The 12489-nt window shown below is 36.5% G+C and overlaps 1 protein-coding gene across 1 annotated transcript in view; it reads left to right on the plus strand.

Moving 5' to 3' along the window:
- CFAP47 (cilia and flagella associated protein 47) overlaps window positions 1-12489 on the plus strand; it is a gene marked incomplete at both ends in the record, with an annotated part of 360013 nt that overhangs the window by 196060 nt on the left and 151464 nt on the right. Inside the window, 2 exons of the mRNA XM_082490749.1 lie at window positions 959-1070; window positions 11976-12113. Coding sequence (XP_082346875.1) covers window positions 959-1070; window positions 11976-12113 — 250 coding nt within the window. The remainder of the gene's footprint in view (window positions 1-958; window positions 1071-11975; window positions 12114-12489) is intronic.

Raw genomic sequence — 12489 nt, forward strand, 5'->3', positions numbered from 1 at the left:
AAGAAATTACAGCATGCTACAGTATTACATGATATCCTGAAATTATTTTTTAAAAAGGACTCCATGCCTCAGCTGAAAATCATCACCTGTAGTCAGATGCCCACTGCAGAAATTGCAGTATCAATTTAAAATACCATCACTCAGCAGCAGTTTACTCCACCCAGTGGCAGAGGTAATGGAAGAGGGGGGTGAGCAGAACCATTCACACAGTCCACCTGCTGGTGTTCTGCACAACCACTGACTTAAGCAGGTAATCATCAGCATGGTTGGTAATGCCTCAGACTTGAATGTCTCTTCTATAAACAGCTAGCTGATCATAGAGTCTACCTGTAGCGAACGTATACAAGTGACAAAGGAATGAGATGCAATTAAAAAACACTCTCATCCTATACTCTTTCAATTAGCTTTATACTTTACAAAATCTAAAATTCAGCATATGAAAATTGTATTGGTGTTTTCATTGTTCAAATAGTTACTCTGTATGCCATCATATACGTGGCATTTACAAAATATGACATATCAAAAAACATGGTTTAATATCACTTTAGGTATAGCAATTGATGTTAAAACAACACTTCAGGTTTTGCTTCACTCTGGTTAGATGGATCACTACTGTTGAACCTAATTGTTACACTTCTAAAGAAAATGTATGTAACATATTAGGGGCCTGACTGTGCAACTCTACGCATACGTAAGTAGTTCCATGGTCTAAGTGAGATAACTTTGCTAATGTTGAGCAATGACTTCGAAATTTGTGCTTGATGTGATCTGTGTATGCCAGCACTACTCTTATGGTATGAATTCTTTTCATGTGCATAAAGGTTAGGACTTACTAGTAACATACTTTATATCATACTCTACTTTTCAAAGCAAGTAGAGTGGATTTTGTGTCTATAGTGTTCTTGCAACAGTAACTTGCTTTTGATGATTTTTCCTCTTTGTGAATTCTCTTCACCAGGTATATTCAGATCTTTCAATAGTGGGTGGTGCACCTGTTATTACTGTAGAACCAGATGACAAAGTCGCTTACACTCTGAGTGTATCTCCGTGGAGACGAGGAGTTTTTCAAGGTAAAAAATTAGCAGATTAAATCTGTTTATATATCAATTTATGATTAAATATGTTTATATATCAATGCTTATATTTCTGTTCAATGTAACCTTTTTTCTGAAAGTAACACTATAATTACTGGTGATACTGCTTTTTAAGATGGCTCATATTTTTATTTGTAAAGGTATATTACTGTGAAAAATCCGGTCAGGTTCTTCAAAAATGCCAGCATATGTGCAAATGTATGCATTTAATTGGTCCCAGGAAAATTGACTCAATACTAATTAAAGATTTTGAATTATCACCAAGTTCTTGGGTCTAAATTTCATTTTCCAAAGCCCGTTGAATAGCTGTAGCTATAAGCACTTCTAGAATGAAAGATTTAAAGGCGGAGACCAGAATGTGATTCTTTGCCTTGATTAAAGTTCAATTTGTTGACCACAAGGTAAGAGTACGTACATAGAATGTAGTGAACCCGATTCCTTCTTTGAAATGTGTAGAGGCTAGGGATATCTAATTGCAAATAATTTGCATCACTCCATGTTTATACTGGTATTCTTATGATACAATAGCAAGATTCTTGCTTTTTTTAACTAACATCAGCATGTCATACTTAATGTTTTGTCCTCAAAAGATTTTTTAAAAAATTAATATTGTTTTAACAATTCCAATTTCATAATTTTCAAATGCTGAGTAATAATTTTACAATTCTGTGGTGCTCATTTGTACTTCAGAACCTGAAAAGCACAACTGTGAGAATGAGACAGTACAATCAGTCTTTCTATTCCTTGTAGAGTAGCTATTGTACTAACTCTCAGCAGAGCAAAGGACGAGAGTGTGTTTGAGAGGGAGTTATGGGAACAGAAAAGACCATCGTAAAGTAACTGAATAGTGCTCAGGAAACCTAGATTTGAACAACTTCATAAACAAAAGGATTCCTGATGTTGGATAAATCTTTTAATCCAAAATGCTCAGTGTATAGTTTTGATTTTGTGGGTTCCTAACTCCAAACACGTGATTCTGCTGCTGCCTTAGACAATTGAGATTAATGACAGCTTTTTTTCTCAACATTAAAAAGCTATTAAGTCTTGTCCCTGAGGGTGCCAAACTAGTTTGCTCTTTTGGCCATTTTGGTTTTAGTGTCTGATGTGTTAAATGTAAGTAATAATGCCATCTCAATTCACAGGTGATTTGTGAAAAGGAATTAACATTTGTAGCAAAGCTTGGCGTAGTGCCACAGGAAGATTTTAGTGCCTTCTTGCTAAATCTGTAGCCCTGACAAAATTCACTTTCTCTGAATAGGGTTTAGATTTCAATGAAATTTGTGACCAAAAATGTTCCCCAGGAAATACTGAGGATGTACTGTATTTTAACTCATGCATTTTTTTCAGGCTTTAAAGATTTAGGAATATTATCTTCTGGCTTAGAAAATCCCCAATTCTTTTATACATACTGAAAGTTTCAGTAGAAGAGGTTCCGAGGGATCTATCATACAGCAAATTAATAACAGGTGGTAAAAAACATGCCTTCAAAGGGACAGAGATGGCATGTTCAGATCGACATCTTCTATGTTCTCTCATTCCCCTAACTTCTGTTACAATGCTTTTCATTATGTTTGGAAGTATTATTTCTCACTGAGTGAGAGAAAGAGAGAACAGTCAAGTCTCTCTCACCTGACAAAAAAGTTATTGGTTCAAAGGCTGGGAAGCCACGAATGCTTTTTTTTTTTTTTTTTTTTTTTCAGAAAACCATTCATTTATTTTATGCTTTAAAATAACTTGATAGAAGGCTGAAGTTATCCTTTGAAAACAGACAGGGTCCAGTTCTCTACCATCCACCCCCTGGCTCAGTGCTAGCTTTAATCAGTAACCTTAGGAAATCATGTTCATTCATCCTCTGGCGCAGGGACAGTTTTGGTTATGTCACAGAAATTTTTACGTGCTCTCTAATCATTCAGCTGCTGTACGAGGGAAAGGGGTGGAGGGCAGAAAGGCCACTGTCGCAGGTTTGAAAGGCAACTGCTAATTTTGCTGCAGGTAGGAAGTGATTACTTTGTGTCTTCAAGGAGAACGGAAGTCTGTGTGCGTCATCCTGTGCAAGGCTGGGAAGTCATATTTGTTCCCCAAAGCAGAATTTCCAGCTCCTGGGAAACTCGTCAAAAGCTGATATATATATGATTTTTTGGCACTTTTAGGGTTTTTCAGCAGCCAGTCTGGAGCTTGAGGATCACGGATTAGATGTAGGTGATTCAAGTGAGATTTAATTAGGATTCAGGGATCTTAGTCCTTTCTGGATTCAAGATACTACAGGTAAAGGATAATTTAAGCACCCCAAAAGAAAGGTATTCTTTATTCAGTTTGATTAATTTGTTTACAAGGAAGTAAATAGTCCATGGAACCAACATGTTGAATGATTGATCATAAAAAGCAAAGCTCAAAAACTATCCACAGAGTGAGTAAATTTTATCCTATGGGGGAAAAAAGAACAACTATTCAGATATCTAGTTGAGGACTCTGTCATAGTGCTGATGGATGATTTCAAGTTTAGAACTCCCTAACTTGTAAGTATAAAACTTTGTAGCCTTGGTGTTCTAGTACTGTTTTTGTTGTATTAAAATAAATTCTCATAAAAGGACTTTTACCATATAAATTGTTGTACTGAGCAAATCGTCTGCATTTTTCCTTTACGTTCAAAGTCTTTTTCACTGCAAAATTATATAGCTGCAAAATTATATACTTCTCTTGCTTTCCTTCTTGATAACTTAAGATTGCTAAGCCGAAAATGGGCCCAGTTCTTTTCAAAAGTCCATTTGGAAGAGTTCCAATAGAGAGCTAATATTATATGCTTTGGCTGGTTTGTAGCCATGTGACAGCTTTAACATAGAAATAATAGCTAATAAACATCTCGCACAAGGTTCTGTACCAGATAAAATTCTTCAGCAATCTCTTTTCTAAGTAATAGAGCAATTTCCTTTAGGTTTGATTAAGCATCTTCTACCTATTACTTTATCTTTCATCAAACTCTTATTTTTGCTTTCTGTAGAATAGACCAGAATTTTACAGAATAGACCAAAACTCGTAATGCTTCAATATTTCTTGTGCAAAAAATACACACCTGTTATAGTCAGTGTCCTTTTACCCGTAAAAATTTACTAGCTTTTGGAAAGGAGCTTTCTAATTTTATGAATCACCTTTCATTTATTTTTCAAGTATATCTGGACTTCGTAGGCAGCACTTTTCCATGCTGCTCGGAGCTTTGGAAGCTTACATTGAGGAATAAGGTCAGTATATTGCAGGCTGGGGCCTGTCAGGTGGAGCTGAAGGACAATTTTAATTAGATGGCGAAGATCATGCCAATACATTCTGGTCTGTAGATGAGTTGATTAAACTTGTTTGTGTAACATTATCATAGAATCATAGAATGGTTTAGGTTGGAAAGGACCTTGAAGATCATCGAGTTCCAACCCTCCTGCCATAGGCAGGGACACCTCCCACTAGACCAGGTTGCCCAAGGCCATGTCCAGCCTGGCCTTGAACACCTCCAGGGACGGGGCCTCAACAACCTCTCTGGGCAACCTGTTCCAGTGCCTTACCACCCTCAAAGGGAAAAACTTCTTCCTAATGTTTAATCTAAACCTGCCCTCTTCCAGTTTAAAGCCATTCCCCCTCGTCCTATCGCTACATGCCCTAGTAAAAGTCCATCCCCAGCTCTGCTGTAGGCCCCCTTTAGGTAATGGAAGGCCACATTATTTCCCTTCGACAACTGTGTGGCATCCGATTTTCAAAATACTGTCAATTTCTTTGTTTGGAGGAATTCTGTAAATTGAACTGCTGATCACTCTAATTTCAGTGGAAGAATAAAATCACATGCGGGAAGAAGACCCTTTCTGTGGCTTCTTTTGGCCATTGCTGTATTTCCAGCACCTGTTGGTACCTTTGCTTTAAGCACTTCCTTTTCAGATGAGACAACCTAACAAACTGAGACTAATTCATCTATAATAAAGCCACAATTTGAAGGATCTTCTTGTTGCTTGCTTACCAGAAATGGCTCTGGCATACCTCTACTGCTGGATCACGGGAGTTCACTGAGGAAGGGCTGCTCTCTTTGTATGTGCCACCACCTGGCAAGGTGATCCTAGAGCAGCTGGAGTTGCATACCATGGTTTCATCGTCACATTGAGAGCAGACAGTGAGAATTATAAATAAAACAATTCACCTCTTTATTAAATGCCAGAAAACCGTATAGGAATGATAGTTGATGGCAGGATTTGCCGCTCACTTGTTTCTCCTGTGTCTCAAAGTTTATTCTGCCTCCTTTTCATTGATGCAGGGAGCAATTCATTTAGTCCCAGTATACTAACAAGAAGTAAGATTTACAGAAACTCTGTAGAATTTACATGTATCATCATAGAGGTTTTCCTATGCGAAACAAAGATTATAAAGTTTTGTCGTAGAAAAATTGTCAGAAGAAAAATTGGCCAAAGCTATAGCTTACATAAATGTCACCCATCTTTTCTCTGTATCTTCTTAGATTTGTGTGGTGAATTCCATGGGCTCGTAGCCTTCTGTTCTTGTTTCCAGTTAATATATTGTGGGGTTTTATCATCTTTCTGCGTCGGAAAATAATCATGTACAGTACATATCTTTCAAATAGTCCATTCAAATTATACAGAAAGGAAAAAGTTGACTATTTCTTGCTTTCTTGATTGGATTCAGGGATGTGGTATTGTAGCGTATAGCCAATCAGTCAGTCTAACATGTGGTGTTGCAGGTACAATTTTTATTAGGAAATAAAACAGCCTGCCTCCTTTTAAAGGGCTGCATCTTCTCTAAAGCAATATAAAACGAGGCTTCGGTATTAATATGTGGACTGAAGCTGTATGAAAAGTTTAAACACCAGGTAATAAAGTAGAAAATTTGCAATGCTGTTTTGACCAAGAAAGCTTTTGAAGCAATATTGTATCAGAAAAAAGAAAACCTCCACAATTTATGTAATTTTTAATTATTCACTTTCAGTATAATACTAGGAATACTTGTATTATTATTTTGGCAAGCTTAGTATTTTTTGTTATGGAATGTGTATATGCCAAAGGAAAGCTGAGGAGAGGAGTTGTGTTTTCTAAAATTCTTGGTGGTGACATATTTCTGTGGTCAACTCAGTCAGTGGGAACTGTATCTCTGTGATGTGCATAGTGGTGTTTGGTTTTGAATGTATGCTTTAAAAATTGTCAGCCATGATATTTTGACGTTACAGTGTTATATAATGTATGATAGAGAAATCAGAACTGAACAAATAGATGCAAGAGAAAAGCCCTGACATTGGGGACTGTTATTCATGAACAAATCATCATTTATGGGTTTCTTTGCAGCATCAATAAGGTAATACAAGATCTTGCTGCCTTTGCTGAAGACATTGTAAACAATAGTGGGTACTGTAGAACGACAGTGCGTTCAGAGCCAAAGGACTAAAACTTGCTGTATCAAAGCCCTTACATAACATGAGAACCAAGCTCAGCAGAAGCTTATGAAAAAATGTGAACACGCTTATTTTTTATTTTAAATGTGTAATTTTTGACTCAGTGTTTCTGCACCTTTCAAATGTATTTTTTATTACTTCATAGAGTGCTAAGGACTTTTTATTACTCTTCATTGTAAAAGAGTCGTTTTCCCATCCTGCAAAACACCTTTTGATTGCAATTTTTTTGTAGCCCTTGATTTGCATAAATTCATATATTTATGTATCATCAGCTATCTTAATCTCCAATAGCGGTCATTGGATCGCACCATTTACTCCTGAACCAGGAAAGCATTCTGCTTAGGGCAGTACTATACTTCTTACAGTCCCACTTAAATTAAAGAATCAAGTCATGCAGAGCATACTATGTACTAAGTATCCTCACTGAAGGATTCTGTATTCTATATTTGACTTGAAATTAATACACTTTTTTTTTTGCTATTTGTAGTTCTTGCCAGCAATGATTTTCTTTTCCCCTAATAAAAAATTTAAATAGCTTTAAGCCAGTAGTAGCACTTTGGTGCCCATAAAAATTATGAAAGACAATTTATGAATATTTTAAGATTAGCAGATAAACTGAGTTTAAAAATGTATGCCATCTGTAGTAAAACTGATTACTTTTTATTGAAATACTTTGACAGATTTAATTGAGTGCCTTGCAGAGACCTGAATACAATGCATCACATCAATCCAGTCACCTTTATTGATCAAGATTTTAAACTCATTGTTATTAATTCTGGGGTTTTTTTGAATCTGTTTTCCATAAAGAAAAAAAAATGACTGTCAGCAATTATAGTGCAATTCTTCACTGATTTTTTTGATTGTGCAATTGCTGCATTATCAGCACAGTGGTTTAGCAATTCAAGTAGTTTTTAGTTACCATAGTTCTCCTACAAGCTCTTGAAATATTCTTGAGCATTAGCAATTTACAGTTCTGGAACTTTTCAAGCGTTCCAAGATTTGCTGTAAGTAAAAAAATAATTATTCAGAATTCTTCAGCTAATTATTTTGATGTTTTTGAGAGCACGTTTTGTGCAGAGCCAAAAAGTTACTGTTTCTTTTACCATCACCTTACTTACTGATGAAATAAAAAATTTTAAATTGTAAACACTCATGTTCTATCCCTCTCTCTCTCACACACACATATGAATATTACAATATTCTGAAATACAGATAATTGGTAAAGAAAGCCCTCTATTGTCACTAGAAGCAAGGACTATAAGGAAAAAAAAAAAGTTAAATTTTTAAACTAAGTAAAACAAAATATTCTCTACTGTAAGGATGCTTTAGAATTTATTAATTTAGTCCTTTCCAGCATTTACTCTAGTATTTTTAATAAACTTTAAAGCTATAGTTTAGCATTTTTTCGCTTTGCTTATATTCATTGACGTATCTAAAGTATATTGATGGTTATGTATTTAAAATAAATGAAATCTTTCTCTTGCACTTTACTTCTCTCTAATATTGTGCTGCAATAAACCAAAGTTATACTAGGATTTAGTATTGGGACAAAAATCAGATTAATTAGGCAGTATTTATCCTAAGATCCACTAACTATTAGTGCCATCAAATATGTCCTCGTACATCAATATTTATGTATATTTAGTCTTCAGACTTTATTACCCTGAGCTTTCCGTAATGATTTTATTTTTTGTATTGTATTTACACATCGACCTTGTCTTTGAAGATTTTTTTTTTTAATATTCAATAATTTCCTGAAATTGCAATCACTCTCCTGCTTATTTGGAAATAATTTCTGACTTCTCTACTGTGATTAATTTTAGGACTTTCTAAAAATTATCTGTTTAAAATGTTTTTTGATTTGGTTTTAATTATTTTTATTTTATTATTTTATTTGTAAGTTTATAGATTTTTCTTAACAGAGGGAAGAAAATCTTAGATTCTAATATTTTTTAATATAAAACTATATAGTTCCTTTCACTGGATTTAAATACACAGCTATTTCCACTTTCTTGGTTTTGTTTTGAACTTTGGTGTTTTATACCTGTGGCTATTCAATTGCCATCTCTCAGAGAAAAAAAGACAGTGGCAATGTGAACATGATAAACCTTGCTTCCCTGTAAAAATTCAATGTAATCCTCAGCAGAAATAATTTGTCGGTGTTTGTCATGTTGAAATGGCCACTTGATCATAGAATTGTAGAATAGTTCGGGTTGGAAGGGACCTTTAAAGGTTATCTAGTCCAACCCCCCTGCAATGACCAGGGACACCTTCAACCAGATTGCTCAGGTTGCTCAGAGTCCCATCCAACCTGACCTTGAATGTTTCTAGGGATGGGGCATCTACCACCCCTCTGAGCAATTTTTTCCAGTGTTTCACCACCCTCATTATAAAAAATTTCTTCCTTATATCTGGTCTAAATCTACCTTATTTTCGCTTAAAACCATTACCCCTTGTCCTATCATAACAGGCCCTGCTAAAAAGTTTGTCCCCATCTTTCTTATCAACCCTCTTTAAGTACTGGAAGCCCTCAATACGGTCTCCCTGGAGTCTTCTATTCTGCAGGCTGTACAACCACAACTCTCTCAGCCTGTCCTCATAGAGGAGATGCTCTAGCCCCCCGATTATCTTAATGGCCCTCCTCTGGACCCGCTTGAGCAGGACCATGTCCTTCTTAATGCTGGGGGCCCCAGAGCTGGGGACAGTACTCCAGGTGGGGTCTCACGAGAGCGGAGTAGAGGGACAGAATCGCCTGCTGGCTACACTTCTTTTGATGCAGCCCAGCATACAGTTGGCTTTCTGGTCTGCGGTTGCGCATTGTCAGCTCATATCCAGCTTTGCATCCACCAGTACCCCCAAGTCCTTCTCTTCAGGGCTGCTCTCAATCCCTTCATCCCCCAGCCTGTATTGATACCAGGGTTTGCCCTGACCCCGGTGCAGGACCTTGCATTTGGCCTTGTTGACCCTCATGAAATTCAGAGGGGCCCGCTTCTCGAGCTTGTCCAGGTCCCTCTGGATGGCATCCCATCCCTCAGGTATGTCAACTACATCAGTCACCTTGGTGTTGTCTGCAAACTTGCTGAGGGTGCATGCGATCCCAGCTGTCTGTGTCATTGAAGAAGATCTTGAACAGTACCGGTCCCAATATGGACCCCTGAGGGACACCCCTCGTCTCTGATCTCCATCTGGACATTGAGCCATTGACTAATACTCTCTGCATGCAACCATCCAACCAATTCCTCATCCACAGAACAGTCAAATCCATGTAGCTACCTTTGAGCATATATTGAAAAAAGTTAGCTTTTCTAAGCCTTCCTGATAGCATTAGACTTTAGTTTTGTTCTATTTGCCACTTTCTTTTTTCTTTTTTCTTTTAAGAGTAACATCCTTCTAGGATAATATTATTATCAAAACTAACCGTGAGGCCATTTGATTAAGACTGGTCTCTCCTGAAATGAAATTAAACTAGAAGGTTTAATGCAGCCTTCTGCAGAAGCATGCAATTGTCCTGGTTTGAGTGACACAGGACTAATTTACCTTCTAATGCTTGGGAAAACTGCACTTTTAGAAGACTCAAGTGTCCAGATTTGTGAAAATATTTACTTTATAGCTGGCTGTGGTATGTTGGTTTCAAGGTCTCAGTGTTGTCTAACTTGCCAGGTGCAGGGACGACATGGAGCGAGACCCGGGCACTTGACCCAAGCTGGCCAACAGCATTATTTCATACCATGAACATCACTTTCAATATAAATTAGAAAGTTTGCTGCAGAGTGCTCTCTGTCCCTTGATGGTGGCAACCCTGAGTGCCAGACTCCTGAGGCCTTCCCTTCCTCCTGAAGCTGCAGTGCTTGCAGTGTCCAACATTTGCTGTCATCTGCTGTCAATTGGCTGAGTATAATCCTCAAATATTTTATATTGGTATTGGGATCAATATTGGTTCCTTAGTGTTATTAATGTTAATTATCTAGTCTTATTCTGTTAAGTCTGTTTATATTTCAACCCTCATGTTTCCTTGTTTTTCCCTGATTCCCCTTCCCAGGTAGGGAGTTGTCAGTGGGTGATAGAATAATTGTCTAGATGACAATAAATTGTTGTGGGATTGTCAAACCATAACAGAACTTAAGGGAATGTCCTGGTTTAAAAGTTAAGAAAGAAAGTTAAAGTCTTGAGGACTGTAAATAAGAGTGCTGTGTACAGGTATGCGTACAGGAAGTTTGACCAGCTCCTGGCTGCTAAAATAACAATAGGTTTCTGAGCCAGTGGCTGTGACCAATGTAGTATCATCTCCCCCCTCGCCGCTGCTCCCTTTTCCAGGTTCCACCTGAACCTTGCTATTTAGCTTTAGCAATTCCTGCTAGTAAGATGCTAAATTCAGCGTGTCAGCGGGCACAGCACATCCTCTCTGCCATGTGTTCTCTTACCACGCATCTATCCCACTCAAAGCTGGAGAAACAAAAAATACCATCGATTGTAGGTATTTTCATATCAAATTGTTTTGGGACTCTCATAAAATTATATTAATTCTCCATTTCAAATTTAAAAAGCTCCATTATGAATAATTTTCACAAACCTTTAATAAGATACAGGTGCATAAGTTTCCTTTGGGAGACCATTTCACATATATTCTAATGATCTCGAATCGGAAAATTTCTTACTGTATAATATCCTAAAATAAGTCACCTACACAAATTAGTTTTTCATCGTACTTATGAGGCAAGAATTAAACTTGCAATATATATTTTTTTCAGCTTTGAAACTCTCTAGAATGTACTGAAATATTGAGGGACAGTCATTTAGATAAAATAGTAATGATATCTAGTATTTCCAAGATATTTTGTAGATTTCAACTTCTTAATCAGAGGTACATAATGCAAGAAACAAAAGTTGATTATTTAAAGCTAGTATATCAAATCTTCCAGAATAATAGTTTTCACTCACTCCAATTTAAAAATCCTATTTTTGCAATCTCTATGTATTTTCTCTTCCCTGAATACTTGATTACAACACAAAAACGCATGACAGGAATAGTTGAACTCTTACATTTATTATCTTAGAGCAGTAAAATGTGACATCGTGATTTTAAAAAAATAACAGAAACAATCAAGACAATGAATAAACAATTGTGCTGGAAAGAAAGATGCTATGATTGTCCGCCATATTTTATGATCTTTGAAAAGTGTCTTTACTTGTATTTCTTATTACTGATCTTTAGTTCCAGTAAATAGAAGAACACTTTCGGGAGAAAAAAATGGTTAATTTTCTTGAACTCACTCAAGATGTATTTTGCATTACTGTAAATTACTATTGGATGGCATGGCTGACATCTGGAGTGGAAGTTTTACTTTGGTTTTTGTTAGTTTTGAACTGAGGAAGTACTTGTACATGTCTGGCAGTCTGTTTTATAAAGCTAATGCTTGGCTAGTATAACACCTGGTATCCATTTGTTTTAGGTGTAATTTCATTTGTTGCTGAAGATGAAGACCAACAGCAGTCTCAACATAACAGCTCACCAGAGAAGACAGATGGTGAACAGGCTCTTCAGAAATTGTCAACAGAGACACCACAAACTGTTGATGCAGCAAACATGGGTATGTTTGTTATTATGGATAAATTCATTGTCAGTTTGTAGAAACTTATATCATCATTTCTTTTTAAATCAAATGTAAGTTTAGTATGCCAGGCCACATGCCTTCAAACAGCGTTAAGTCAAATGTTTATTCCAGACTTATATGAAACTTCACCTTCTCTGATTTTTGAAACATTTTAATGGAATTTTAAGCTAAACTGGTTTTTTCTTTTTTTCTGCAACATCAACAAACGTCACTTTTTGTGGAAGGGGGGCAGCATTTGTTAAATGCTTTCTTTTAAAAGTATCCAATAATATTAATAGTGCTCATGTCAAAGCAGGCCAGTTCTGAAATTCACATCACTACATTCCAGTATGGAAAGTCTTTTAACTGTCAG

This window comes from Vanellus vanellus, assembly GCF_965231255.1.
Source record: "Vanellus vanellus genome assembly, chromosome: 1".
NCBI lineage: Eukaryota > Metazoa > Chordata > Aves > Charadriiformes > Charadriidae > Vanellus > Vanellus vanellus.